This window comes from Melospiza georgiana, chromosome Z (assembly GCF_028018845.1).
Source record: "Melospiza georgiana isolate bMelGeo1 chromosome Z, bMelGeo1.pri, whole genome shotgun sequence".
Classification (NCBI taxonomy): Eukaryota; Metazoa; Chordata; class Aves; order Passeriformes; family Passerellidae; genus Melospiza; species Melospiza georgiana.
Genome location: NC_080465.1, coordinates 38,452,811 through 38,468,038, shown reverse-complemented (window position 1 = coordinate 38,468,038; position 15,228 = coordinate 38,452,811). Strand labels below are relative to the sequence as shown.

Genomic DNA, 15,228 nt, shown 5'->3' with positions numbered 1-15,228 from the left:
TCATTGTTATGTGCTATTCAATTCATTCTTATTTATATATTATATATATATATATAAATTATTCTTATTAAATAATTTTGCTTGGTAAGAATATTGCAGCATCTTTTTTTCCTCTAAAGATTATATATTACAATTGGCCTTTTGTTTCAGGAATTCATGCGCATGATTGGCAATGATAAACAAGGGCAGATGATTGTATTTCATTTGATAGAGCTTTTGAAGAATAATGGACGACTGCCGAGACCAGATGGATGCCCTGATGAGGTGATGTACTGTGTTAAAATGTTACTGTAGTGTGAAGGGTGCTCAGTTAGCATGAGTACCTGCAAGTGCAAAACTTCCATTTTGTTCTGCTTGGACCACTAAAGTACTTATTCAAGTGGAATGGCTGTGCTGTAATTTTATCAGTTTCATGATGAGTATAATCTTTTTTTTTTTTTGATTCTTTAGCTTGTACTCCCTCAGGAGCAAGACTGTAGTCTTGCTGAATATATGAAGTGGGACTGCTGTAACTTACTGCTATACTTGGGCACTCACACTTCTATTTCAAAAAGATACATGTATGAAGGCAACAAGATTAGTGTATATATAACTTGCTCTGTGCAAGTCCCATGTAGAGATTCATTCAAAACTGTGAACTTTGGATTTTTTTTTTTAATATGTAATATTCAGCAAAAAAATCTTAATATCCACCTGAAGTTTTTCACATTTAATTCCAGGATGTAAAGAGCTTCTTATCTTGATTACTGCCTTTCTGTTACTGTTCCCTTCTCAAGTGTGGAAGGCTCATGTTTATAATGCATATTATTCACCATCAAGCATTTTCAACTTGCAGACAGTAGGCACAGTTAAGTATATGAATCAGATTTTCTATGTTCAGAGTCTTCAGGTTTGTATTCATGTTCTTTGTAGATACTAAAGTACAGCTGTAGAGCTGTCTTCAGAGCACATAAATTAATTCAGTGTTCTTCTGGTTTTATTTATAAACCAGATGCTTTTAAAAATACTTTCATACCGCTCCTAAGTCTTCTAGTATTCTATTCTTCAGAGCAGGGTGCACAAAGCCTGGTTCGGTCAAACTAACCTGGTATTGGGCTGTGTAGGTGAGTCAGTAGTGAAAAAATGGAAGGAAAATAGTTATGGGTTGTTGTTTTTTACATGTGTAATTGCCAGCTCAGATTAATTGCTGCATCCCTTTAAAGTCAAGCACACTTGGCAATACGTCAAGAAATACTACAGTTAAAACTGGTGAAAGAGAAAACATCAGGGTCAAGTGATCTAATAGAGGAGAAAAAGAATGGTACAAGTGAGGCAGGAAGCCATTGGGGAGGAAAAAATATATAGAGAATAGAAAGAGAAGTCTTTGAAGAACCTTTCTTGCATTTTATGTACCAGTACAGCAACTGTTGAATTGGAAAGGTTTGGCTTTTTGTAGATAACCTGAATGTCATATGTATAAGATAATAAATCTGTTTTACTGAAACTGTATTTTAACTAACGCAAAGGTTTCAGTGTCTGACATTTCTCTAGCTATCAAAGCAAGATGGAAATGTCTTTGTCAGAAGCCGTATTCATCCCCTTTTGATCCTGGAAGGCCAGTCATCACAGATAATGAATCTTCCAGATACCTGTAGCTTACAGCAGCTTATCTTGCAGCTTACAAGCTGCTTGAGACTTGGTTCTAAAGCAGCTTGGTCAATGCAGGTGTTTCAAATCTGCTGAAAGATAAGGAACAGTTTCTAATTTTTTTCCTGGTAGCTGTACAGACTGTTCTTAAGCAATATGTGGAAAACTGTTGAAAGTATGAGAAATTAGTAATAACAATCTGGATTGAATGAATGAGAAGAGTACAGGTGAAGAGCTTGGCAAGTTGTATGAGACCAGGTATCTGGTACATCTTTGGGCAAAAAGAAAACTGTTGCCATGTAACTACTGTAGCAGAAATATCTTTCAATGTTGGTTCAGTTTGCACAGTAACCTTTTTTTTTTTTTTGCTTATTTCTGATTATATATGAAGAATAATTAAGAATTTAGTATACAAATTCTGGAGAAATATATGGTAACTTCTTAGGGGAAGTCTTATTTAGAATTACTGTTTTTGTAAATCTGATTTCTGGTCATACTGGTGCTTGTTATGTTAAAGCATTTTTGAGCTTCTCAAAAAAAAGAGCAAGAAAAAATATAAAAACTTATCAAAGTAACTTAAGTCTTGTAAAAGTTTCAAAAAGCAGCTGAATGAATTTTCATGCTAACTTTTAAAAAATTGTCTTTTATTATAAGAGTTTTTGCAGAGCCATCTATCCTAGGTTCTTGCTGTCACTGGGCAAGAGTTCAGGTACACTCTTCTGCAGCTGTTGTTTGGAAGCATAAAGTTAAGCTGGATGTTCTTTAGTCCAGTTTCAAGTAAATGTGTATGGTATCCGTTTACCTACTACCTTTTTTTTTCTTCTCCAGATTTACGCTATCATGAAAGAATGCTGGAACAATAATGTTGCCCAGCGCCCCACCTTTCGGGATCTTGCTCAGCGAGTGGATCATATAAGGGAAAACATGGGTGGATGAAAAAACTCCTTCAGAGGATGAGTTGGAATGCAGAACAAAATGTACTTGGTCAGCTGTGTATATTTGACATATGTACATGTGCACACATCTTATCCTTGCTGCAAGTAAAATCGGTGTGGCAAATACCCTATTTCAATCTGCATACTGAGAATCCTGCTAGGCCTTTTTTATCAGGATATATTTGTTACTATGAGAACATGTTGAAATTCTCAATAGGGAAAGAAATTATTTTTCTAAATTTAAAAGCAGATGGTCATTCAGCAACACCATTATTTGCCTTACTTGGCAGTACAAAAAAGAGGTGACTTAAAATGTGACAAAACTAACAGATAAAATACCAATGTATTTCTTTGTTGAAGTAGAGATGCCCAGAAAAGACTTCTAGAAATACTTTTACACTGAGAAATAGTGACTAGGCACCCTGTTTTGTGTGTTGCACAAAGACTTTTGTCTGTTAATACAGTTTCATGATTTTTTCATTGTTGATGCAGAACTGGCTTCTCTGTGTAACAAAACAGTAGTGGTTTGCTGTGCCTGTCTGAATCAGTTATCAGCCAGCAGTATATCCAAAGAGATGTAGCTGTGTGATGTGCTGTAAGTATTTTGAGGGACAGGGAGCAAATTGCGCTTTACTGGGAGAGACAGACAACATACTAATCCATGCAAAAATTTTAATTTAAAAATGAAAAAGCAAAGATGTTATCCTTTTATTCTTACTCCTCCCTTGATGAATATTAGATTGCCTTTATAGTACTGAAGATACAGTGATAACACATAGAAGTGAATTCATTTTACACAAGGCAGCGTCTTCAATGTAAATAAGGAAAAGCTAAGTATACTGCTTTTAAATGCTGCTCTTTTTTTCTTTCCATCCTTGTAATTTTCATGGAGTCATAAGTGAATGAATTGAAACTTTCAAAGCAGGATTAAAAATCTAAAAAAGGCCCTCACTTTCTCAATTCCTCACTTTGCTGTTAAGATGATCATCTAAATATCTTCCTTCCAGCACAGAAAAAGAATACTTACAACTCAGTATCTGATATGGCCAGTCACAACCACATCAAGCCTGTTCTATATTGAAGTGGCCCAAGCGTATTTATTTCTGTGGAAATACCCAACATGAGACTGTTTGGAAGAAGTTACAAGTGCAATTGCTCACACTCACCATAGGGCAAGGACAGGATTCCAGTTACTGAGAACTGGAAGGAGATCAGAGCTACCTGAATGCTGTATAATTCAGCTTTTGAAATAAGCAACAAAAAAATTTTGGAGAAGAGAATGCTTCGGTTTTGCCTTGAGGCAAAAAACTTGGGGATAATCTCATATGTCAAAGCAGTATAATTGCAGGGTTTGTTTATTTTTAGTTCAAATAATCTTGTTTGTTTGTTTATTTGTTTTTACTTAAGCATTATTGTTTGCAAAGTATAATGCTGGTTCTTTTTGGACTTCTGCTGAGAGAAGTTCAGTTAAGGGGATATACAGCTTGGCAAACTGACCTGACATCCAGATTTATATTTAAAATGAAGTGTTAGTTTTTAAAATTTGTGGCAGTGAGTTAGTGAAACAGAGGTTACTTTCACTGTGGAGCCTCCTTAATATTTGTGGTGAACTACATCCATCTTATCAGAAATTGAAGAACCTCAGCTTTAAAAAAAAACTAAAAAAAACAAAACAAAATGAAAACATCCTTACTCGGTGTAATAAAGTGCCAGTATAGCAGTATTTTGTACCACTGTGATGTTTCTCTCCCACAGTCACTCCCTCAAAATTACTATTTTATAGTATAAGAGAGTGCTAAATATGGAGAGCAGCATCAACTTTCTCTCTGCCTATTGCATTTAAAACTATTTCTGTTAGTGTTCTTGCCACCAAGCATTTGCATAGATGATTTTTCAAAAAAATTTCACAGTCAGTTTTTAAGCTGCAAAGAACTTTGAAGTGCTATGTTCAACTTAACATGTTTTCTCAATTTCTATACATTGCTTTGAGGATTTGAAATTTTGTGCAAACGATGTCTTTGCATTTGTAGTCTCAGTTCTGTGTATGTGTATTTTTGTAACAAAGGAGATAAAGCTTTAAAGTATCAAGACAGCATTTTAGCTGAATAACATATGCAGGAATTATGTAACATTTGCAGTGTATGACACTCAGTAGCTCACTGGTTTCAAATACATAGTAGACTAAACATAATTTATGTAAAAATCTCAGGGAAGTTTGTGTAATGCAATGAAGAAATCTTCCAGTCTGCTAATTTTTCAAGTGAATTAAAGGTCTTTTTCTTGTTCTACTACAGTTTGACTATTTACATAGTCTATTTGATTGCATAAATGTAGTGGTGAATTCAAGGATTATTTTTAAGTGTCTTGTGGAGTGTTTTTGTTTTGATCTGGGTTTTGTTCTGGTTTTTTTTTTTTTTTTTTTTTTTTACTTTAGTACTATATCATTTTGAGAGAAAGCCGTATCTTTACACTGCAGTGTAACTGTGTGCTGTTAGCCAGAGACAGTCTTTTTTAACAACCAGAGGCCTGTGCCAAGGGCTTGAGCATTTAGGATTAATGTTCTTAGCTGGGAGAATAGGACCAAGTAGTGCTTAGGACTTGGGAGATGTATAGTCTATAGAGATGTATGTGCAGTGTCAATATTTAGGTCCCAGAGCAGACCTGGTGGCTTTCTCAAAAAGCTGTTGAGGATGTAAATGTAGTGATTTTGCTGAATTTGCTACTGCCAATTGTGTAACCTTTAAAAAAACCCAACAAAACAACAACACCACCAAAAAACACTGTATTTTTTTATTTTGAAAGCTCTCAGATCTACAGTAGCATTGATAATGTCATATTTTTACATGGCATTTGTATTAATAGACTAAGTACTCTGTTTTAGAAAATGTCTTCAGTTGGCATTGCATTTGTAATACATTAGTGTAATCATTATGCTACCCAACATGCTGTTTGATTTTGTTGATAGAAAAAGTGCTGGTTTATGTATACATGACTGCTACTACAGTGTAGAATTAAAATATTAACTATTGCTTTGCACTTACATTGGAAGTGAAAGAATTTTTAATAAGTGCACAATGTATCTTATAGAATCTCTGCAATCAAGTATTGTGTTGTGTAGTATTGATTTGTTGTCTATCAGTATAAATATGTTAAGTTTCAAAGTTAGTTTTTAAATATATTCCACACAGTATTCCACAAACTTGCAACAGTCATGTAGTAAGCCAGAGGAGAAATGAATTTTCAGGAAAAGAAACACATGTTCTTGTCAAGTCCTAGTACTGGTTAAAAGCTTCCATAGCTGAGATAATTGTTGTTAAATGTGCTGATGAATACAACTGTGAAAGTATATGTAAGAATTATATTTTTTCCCCAAAATTAAATTTTTAATTGTTGCATTTAGTTAAGATGTTGACCAGCTGCCCTGAAATGTATGGGAAAAGATGTTACTGTATTAAGTATGAAGAAATGTAATTCTTGTGTAAAGAAAGCAAGCTTTTCAGGAATGTAGGATCACAAACACCTCTAGGTGTTTTAGAGTTCTGAGAGCACAAGCAGAGGTATAGAAGAACAAGACTAAAGGAAGAAGGATGATGTTCAGCATGGGAGAAGCTTTCTGAAATGTGAAATGCACAATGAATTATGAAAAACTGATAGATTTTTCTACTGAAAATGCCATATTGTGACAAATATGTGGTAATATATTTCTAAACTGTGTATTGCCTGCCTTAAGTCTGAAATATTCACAGACACCTAACCTGGCTGAAAAAATTTCAATCATTGCTATACCAAAATAAACTAATAATGTTGTGCCATGCAGAAAACAATTCTGAACAGATGTTTGACTAAGAAGTTTTGTTCTGAATTTTTCTTTTTGAATAAGAGGTTTACAGTACTTTATATTAAAGTAGAAAAAGTCCCTTGGTGGTAGGGAGCAGGGAGGAAAAGATACCTGCCACTTATGATTGAAATGTAAACATTTGAACACATGGTTTAGTCAAGAGAACATGAAAGGGATATTTTTAGAAAACTGTGTATCCATACCTGAAACTTAACTGTGTGTTTCCTTTTGCATTTGGATAGTGAAAATAAAATAAAAACGGAATACAATGGATGACACATGCCTGCCAGCATTTTCTTTTGCACACTAAAATTTGTTAATGGTATTTAAATCACTGCTGAAGGCAGCCGTTCCATTTGATGAGGTAGAATACAGCACATACAACTTTCCAACCTTCGTGGAATAGCCATATTAAGCATTTATCTACTGGAAGAAACTTAGATGTACCAAAGTAAAGGTGTTACCTACTGAGGGCTTTTAATCTCTTTTTTAATGAAGATTTTTACTGAGAAAATTAATTTGGGATGAAGAAACACTTCCTTTTGTTCTCAGTATTTAAAGCGATGCAAGTCTCTAAGACAGAAGCGCCTTACACCACCTTACATTTCTTTGTTAGAAATTCTGATGTCTTGATTTTCATTACTTTACAGTCTTTCCATTTGACTTTGCTTAACTTATGGGAAAATTACCACCACTTTTAATGAAAATTACCATCATTTACCTTGAACCGAGTTGAATGCTTTTATCAAATACACAACTGGTCCCTTGGTGTTACCAACCATTATACCTGTGTCCTTGAGCAAAACCAGTCTCACAGATGAGTTGCCTTTGCTTGAGGCAGGACTAGTCCAGTTTTCCCTAACACATTCCCCGTATGGCGCACAGGGACTTTACTCCTTTCCATAGTATATGGAGGTTTTGTTTGGGCAGGGCACCCAGTCAGTACTGTGCTCTCTGGTCCAGATGTCTATGAGGTTGTTTTTGAAATGAGTCCCACTGTCCAGCTGACTTCTCTCAGGGGTGCCATGTCCCAACAGGACACGTTTCTCAAGGGCCAAGGTGGAGTTCCAGCTGGTGGCAGGAGGCACAGGGCACCTCTCCAGCCATCCGGTGGTTGTGCCACTATTTGTAACCACATAGTGCTTGCCTTGGCAGGTTTGGGTGATCTGCAGACTGCCTCCCCCTGTATTTTTCTTTTGACCATCATCCACCATACCACAGGGGTTTACCTGCTTGATCTGCTGGGCTGCAGCACACATTCACAGTGCCCTGGTTACAGGGAGTGGGGATGGAGTTCACAGTGCTGTGTGGGTGTGACAACACGGTTTACTGCAAACCACACACAGATCAATGGGGATATGGTATCAGCAGGAAAAGCCAAGGATCAGCAAGAAGGCTCTCCCTAGCCAAGAAGGTGTCAGGATCACCTGGTGCACTCAGCCCTGCTCTGTCACCCTGGTCCTTTCTCTGTTCTTTTGGGCCCAGTGGACTGAATACCCTGGCTCTGGCAGAGCAGAAGCAGCCATGCAGAGCCCAAAGCTCCAGCTGAGCCAAACCAAGCCCCACTGGTGCTGCCCTTAGCCACATGGGACTAAGCTAAGCCTGGGGAACAGTGCCAAACACAGCTGAGCTCAGCAATCCAGAAAAAAAAAAGAAATGAGCAGCGCAACATGGATGATCTATCTTCCAAGTTTGTTTTATTCCAGCTCTTAGTTGTTTTCAGACTGGCGGAGGGAAGGGACATAAAGCTGTGTGAGCTTTCTGCACCTTACTGCTTTTGGGCACTATCTTGTGAAATGTTTTTTTTTGTTCACAGCAGCAAACACCCTTTTGTGTACTAGTCTTCCTTCAAAGAACACCTTTCCCTCCCATTTGACAGAAATCACCTCCGGAGGCTAAGAGTTTCTGTCCTCTTCCCAATCCCCTTGTCATTGCCCAAATTCTGTGACTGGGATCTCAGTTCCTTGGCTTTGCTACCATCTGGTTTCATACCATGTGACACAATAAAAAGCTTTGGAGGAAACAGACCAACACAGCCTCCCCTCGCGGTGGTTGAAATTTTTTCCTATGTCTTGTAGCTCACCGAGGGGTGGGGATTGCATAATTATCTCTGGCCCTGCCTCTTCCTGTTGTGGTGAGGGTTCTGCTTCCTCTTCATCTCACAGAGTATACTGATTTGGATTTCTTCTTCTGTACAGGGGCAGCTGCTACCAGCAGGGGTTACTGCCCTGACTCAGCTGCAGTTTGAGTGGCCACAGTGCCTTCTGGTCTGCTTTCCTCCTCCCCCCTGAGGGCACTGTCTAGTAATGAGCAGCGTCCAATAAATAGTAGCCAGGGTCCAACACACTGGATGTCCCCCAAACACCATTTTCTTCTATTGTCTGTGTTTTAGGATCTTCAAATTGAATGATTGAACAGAGAGGAACATGTCAAACATGCTCTGCTTGCATAAAAAATGACAGAACAGAATAGTTATATTTTCCAGTCAATCTTCGGTCTTGAACTGCTGTACCTGTGGAGATAAGTCTGATTACACACATCTCAATTTGTTTCATTGTAATAAGGGACAATAGTAAGATTGCAGTTTTGTCAGATGACTTCAATAAAAGTACCTGCCACCCTGGAAAAGACTCTCCGAAGAAATGGAAATGTGAAGAGAACCAAAAGCTAGAATAAGCATGTCAGGAGAAAAAAACATACTATTGCAGAGTTGTATAAGAACTGCCATAAATCAGACTACCTAAACAAGAGTAGCAAAAAAATTCTGTTTAAGTTCAAAGTATGTGATCAGTACAAATATTTTAAATATATACAATCAATTTTATCTGGTTGATATCTGGTAGAATGTTGCATGGGGAAAGAAAATTATCATTTTGTTTCATCTCCTCTGTAATACAGCTGAATCATATTACTGTCTTCTTAAAAAAAGAATAAGAGTCCAACAAATGTAATTGTATAAGTGATTTCACTTTGACACTGTACTCTTGTCTCCTCTTCTACTGAACCTAGACAAGTCATTTTAGCTTTGGTCTTTACATTGTATAGAACAAATTTCACATAACTTTTAGAAGACTTCATGAAGAAATTTAATGTTAACAAATCAATTATTTAAAATAGTTAAATTTATCTGAGTATCTAGCTTAAGGGTATTGCAATGCATTTAACATTGCAGTAATTTCTCCCCAACAAGAACTTCTCTTAGCAATAATTAATCTGTTATTGAGTTTAACTAACAAGAACAATAAAATGACAAAAAGCTAAACAATTACATCAAGAGCAGTTGAAAAAGGCAACTATTAAATGTGGATGTTGGATGTGTTTCCTGAGTTACATCTGCTCAGATCAATGGACTTTTCTAACTATCAGGTCACTTTTAGCTCTGGCTTCTTCTCAAAGATACTGATCTATAAATGAAAAAGGTAAATCAGCCTTAACATCTAGTCTGCATACAGCAGCTTTTGCATGGGGAGTGTGGTGCTTACAAATAAGCAGATTCTTACCTCTGAAAGTACCTCTGAGAAGATCCCAAGTAACGTTTAAGGTTAAACTTAAGCTTGACTTCAGTCTTCAAGAAAAAAAAGGACTACCATAAGGGTCCTTTCTCTCTATTCATTTGTGTGCCAGCAAAGCCAGCCAAAGACATTGCTGTTTAAAAGAATGTTTTGATAGCAAAAGATTTTGATTGTTCCTAAACATAGGAAGTAATTTCCCTAATTTTTGAAGACCAGATTGAAGCCTTCCAATGTAATTCCAGTCCCTTCCATCTCAATACTGTTTGTAAATTCCTCTGCATCTGTTTGCCAGTTTCTGCAACTTCACTGTCTCACTCCATGTAAGCAATTAATAGAAATGTCAAATAATAGTATACCAAAGGGAAGATGCTGTGAATTCAGATGATCTGTCTCTCTGCCTTGAAAACACACCTTTGTTAAATAGCAGAAACATGATTCAAAGAGGATCTGACAGAATGAATCTTTTCTAGTAATTAAGTTTGTTCTGTCTTACCCTGATTTAATTATGAATACTGTAAGTTTTGATAGCAAGAAATGTAACATCTAATCACAATATTTGATTTGATTTTTTTAATCCATGTTGATGGCTCTTCATCATCTTATAAGTACTCATATTTTTCACTTGATTGTTTGCTACATTTCCTCTTGCCCTTTGAATTAGACTAAATTCTGATCTGTAGTTTTCTGTCCAGTCTTGCACAGTTTATATTTTTTTCCTACCACTGGAAACCTCTTCATCCTCTTTGAATTCCCACAGATAACTATTAACAGTTTTGGAGTCTAAGCCTGGGGGAGGCAAACACCTAGCTTAACAAGCCCTGGCTCTCATAAAAGGGCATAAAGGTGGTCTGGAAAATATTCCAGATTTCAAATGGTGTTCCAAACCTAAGAATGCATGTAATCCAACGCAGGGAACAGGACACCATAGCTAAAATTAAGGCATCTGCCTAGCCTCTACTGTTCACCAGCAGCCAACTACTTCACTCAATAGGTACCACCATCAGGATGGACCCAGCTGCAGCTCTGCCCGAACTGCAGCTGGACTGTGCAACAGATGACTGTCCCCATGAGTAGGGACACTTCTTGGGATTTCAGATTCCTTACCTGACACTGACAGATCCTGCCATGCCTGAGGCAGATCATTAATCAACAACAGATCCTTGGTAAGTGACTAATAATGTGATGAATTAAAATCAGGGAAATACTTTTAATCCTTGTAGCTACTCTATGTTGGTAAATTCTTTTCTTATGGTGCCCACTATGTCCACATTCTCAGCTAGATCTTTTCTTAAGTAGCACACTTTCTTCCAGTTGTTTTCTCCATCTTCTGCAGAGTGCTTCAAGACCTTTCCTGAATTTTCTATGTAGTTTGTGTCCTTTTGTATCACTTTCTCATCAAAATGGTAATTTAAATTTCCCAGTAGTATGACGTTTTTCTGTTAAGTCCTTTGATCACACAGAGAAAGACTCATCTCCATTAACAACTTTATTTGCAGCCTACCATAGTCCCCTGCATAACAGCAATATCCTTTTTACTGAGAAATGTTTAGTCACTCCAGTTTCCAAAAGCCCTTCTGGTCTAAGAATAACCATCCTGGAAATACCCTTTTAGTGTTAAAGATCTTTTCTGAAGGGGTCATACATGCCTGTGTCCACTATCCAACCAAGTCTCTAGCATGCCAATTAAGACATGATTTTAAATATTATTTAAGACATCAAGCCATTTTTTGTTTCCTGTCCTCTTCCTTGTCCTTGTCCTATTCCTATGTAATAAACTAATTATAGTGTAAGTATAGATATATAAATGCTAGTTAGCTGCTAGTATGTAATGAATAATATCATACAATGAATAAATATTTGTATATAATTAACTAAGATGTGTCAGTTTAGCTCCCTCAAGATCACACCAGGAAAATACTTCCTTCCACATCTAAGTCTTTATATCAATTACTGTTTTGTATCAGGTCAGCATTCCTGAAGGAGAAATCTCAGAGGAATGCATGCTGGGTGAGGCTCCTGTCCCACACTCTGCCCATGGTATGCTCAGCTGCAGGGTCAGACCAGGCTCCTTCAGGCATTACCCTGACAGGCCTGAAAATTCCTCAAAACTGGGGGCAACTTCTCTGGGTCATGACCCTGCTGCCAAAATTACCCTTGTGAGCTAAAGGCTTCTTTTCATCTCCAGCCTGTGCCTCCATGTTGCACTTTATCAGTATTTTCTCTCATCTTCTCCCCACATACTGCTGTAAAGAGCCTAGCTTCCTGATGGCCTCTTCATTGATAGCAGTGGACTGTGTCATGGGGATCTTTGGGATCTCCAACCACCTATTCAGGTCAACTAATTTAGTTTATCTGTAATCTAAGTTTATAGTTAAATTTAGAGTCAAAGATAAATTTTAAGAGATTATTGTGTTAAGGAATTTCCCAGACTGACCAGGTGTGGCCAGATACTTCCACAGCTGGGATCAAAGCCCCTCCATAGTGGGCATCTCCAGAGAGCCGATGGGTGCCCTCTTGACTCTCTGCACTCACACCCAGTCAGACTAAGTTTGCTCATTGGTTTGAGCCCAGGTTTCCCAGGTGTTTGTTCCCAAGATACATGAAAGCTGTGTGAATAGAATTCATTCAATGTGCGGTGGCAGTGTGGCAAAAATTAGGAAAGAACCCCCTTTGAGCTAATTGCTTATACAGGTGAGTGACTGCAGAGCAAAAGGTGGGATACAAATCTATCCATGTTCCATTTGCTGAGTAGGAATTGAGTTGTCATTTTCTACAGTCATTTCTCTACTGCCAGCTGAGTAGGAAACACTGTAGTCTCAGGAAGTCTCCCTAAAACTCAGAGTGCTAACTCTAGGTCTGTCTCCAGCACTGCCAGAAGGCAAAAATAAATGTCAGTGTTTTTCCTGCCTGCAAGTGGAGGCTAAAAAAGAAAAAAAAAATGGACAGCACATCTTCAGTAACTTATGAATCTGGACATTTTCCTCTATGGTTTAAACAACCGACAAAATAAAGAATTGGCCAAACAGGACTAGAGTTAGGAGGGAGATGTATCTTTCAAGTCTCTGGGACTTGCTACACAGTTCTCTGTAGCACATTTAGCAATCTTTGTTCTTACATATCATCACTACTTGAGGTACTGGGTTCTAGCTATACGGCAATCAACACATTGCATAATTGCATTAAGAGTTTTCCATCAGATTTAAAACAAGGAAATAGCAGGGAACAGAGCTGGGAAACCTGTTATTACATACTGCTCTGAATTATTCCCATGTCTTTGGGCATTGTTCTAGGAGGTCATAGTCAGACCTGATTCTGACTACCCCCGTAAGTGAAAAAAATTCCCCAAATCATTCAGAATACACTCATGCAGACACAAATGGCAGCACTAATATGGGAATGTGCTGGTATACCTCTTTGTGCTCATCAACTAAAAACAGCTGTTCAGAAGTTGGCTCACACATCTTAATAGATTATCCAGAAATTGGACACTTCCTGCATACTAAGATTTAATCAACAGGACTTTGGGAATTTCTGTAAGTGGCAAGTTGCTAAAACAATGTTTTCCTCAATATCTAATTTGTGTGTGAAAGAAATGTTGGAAAAAACCTCAATTTTTTCCTCATTAAAAAGTGTATGTTTCTGAACAGTTGTGATGGTAAGCAGAATGTGATCCCTTACACTGTGGTCCTCATGTTTATGCTGCTGGATACACATGGCAGCACTCCCAGAGGCACTTTCAGCAGTGTCTCTGTGTTCTGCTATCTGGATCAGTACCCAACTCAGTCATTACTTTACATTCTGAGCTGTCTGCTCCAAACTATGTTTGCTTCAAAGTGTGTTTGCTTTCCCCACCCAAATAGTCAGACACCTAATTTTACACAAAAGCCTTGTTTCTCCTCTTAAAAAAGTACCTCTGGACACCAAGTGACACAAGCACCAGGCAGATGGCATCCTCAAGACCTGTTCAATTGAGTGACACATAATTCTCACCTTTGGCTACATGGCAAAGAAACCATTAGAAAATACAGCCTAGTGTCATGGGAGAGGAAAGGGAGAGGGAGAGGGAGAGGGAGAGGGAGAGGGAGAGGGAGAGGGAGAGGGAGAGGGAGAGGGAGAGGGAGAGGGAGAGGGAGAGGGAGAGGGAGAGGGAGAGAGGGAGAGGGAGAGGGAGAGGGAGAGGGAGAGGGAGAGGGAGAGGGAGAGGGAGGGAAGGGAAGGGAAGGGAAGGGAAGGGAAGGGAAGGGAAGGGAAGGGGAAGGGAAGGGAAGGAAGGAAGGGAAGGGAAGGGAAGGGAAGGGAAGGGAAGGGAAGGGAAGGAAGGGAAGGGAAGGGAAGGAAGGGAAGGGAAGGGAAGGGAAGGGAAGGGAAGGAAGGAAAGGAAAGGAAAGGAAAGGAAAGGAAAGGAAAGGAAAGGAAAGGAAAGGAAAGGAAAGGAAAGGAAAGGAAAGGAAAGGAAAGGAAAGGAAAGGAAAGGAAAGGAAAGGAAAGGAAAGGAAAGGAAAGGAAAGGAAAGGAAAGGAAAGGAAAGGAAAGGAAAGGAAAGGAAAGGAAAGGAAAGGGGAAAGGAAACCATTTGCACACTGTAATATGTACACAAATATTTTCTTACTATAAAACACAGACTTTTGTCTGTGCCTTTGCCTTGCTATGGCCTGCCTGGTAAAGTTGTTACAGACTATGACAAGGCCTATTAGAGAAACCAAATGAAAACACAAATTACACCTTTTCTCTGGGTTGACTCATGCCTCTGAGAAAAGCCTGTTTATATCAGTCTGATTTTTCTATTTATAATCCCATCTCAGCCTGAAACACTTCCACTCAAACACTATTTTTACTTACACTGTTTATAGTTTTACCAATGGCTTACATCTAACCCAGCAAGTTAAACTCCAGATTGTTCCATTCAACTCACTAATTTAAGGTTTTAACTAATCTTTGTTTCAGTCAAGTCTGCTATAACCATTTACTGGCTATAACCATTCACCTTCTCCAATATTCCTTTTCAAAAGTTTGGGAGACAGTTTTCTAGCAAGACAAATGCATACAGGATAATTTTCACTTTTTTCTCGCATGGAATTCTCATATTGTGGCTTTTCGTAGGGATTCTATTTACCTCTTATTCCTCACCTTACTACTAAGTAATCTTATCTCCAAAAATTCTTGAAACTGCTCAAAAATAAGGAGTACTTCCCCTCAAACTCCTCCTGTAATCTTACAGGAAATCCTAATCAAAACCCAACCCCAAAACTATCTGTGAAGAGAAGTTTCTGGAAGCCAGGCTATAGACATTTAGCTAATCTGTTGCAAAAACAAACCC

The 15,228-nt window shown here is 38.1% G+C and overlaps 1 protein-coding gene across 2 annotated transcripts in view; it reads left to right on the top strand.

Annotated features, from left to right (window-relative positions):
- JAK2 (Janus kinase 2) overlaps positions 1–6,668 on the top strand; it is an 87,610-nt gene extending 80,942 nt beyond the window's left edge. For both annotated transcript variants that reach the window (XM_058043821.1, XM_058043820.1), the window contains 2 exons: positions 151–264; positions 2,455–6,668. In XM_058043821.1, the coding sequence (XP_057899804.1) occupies positions 151–264; positions 2,455–2,562 (222 nt within the window). In that variant the 3' untranslated portion in view covers positions 2,563–6,668. The remainder of the gene's footprint in view (positions 1–150; positions 265–2,454) is intronic.
- Positions 6,669–15,228: the final 8,560 nt, after the last annotated feature.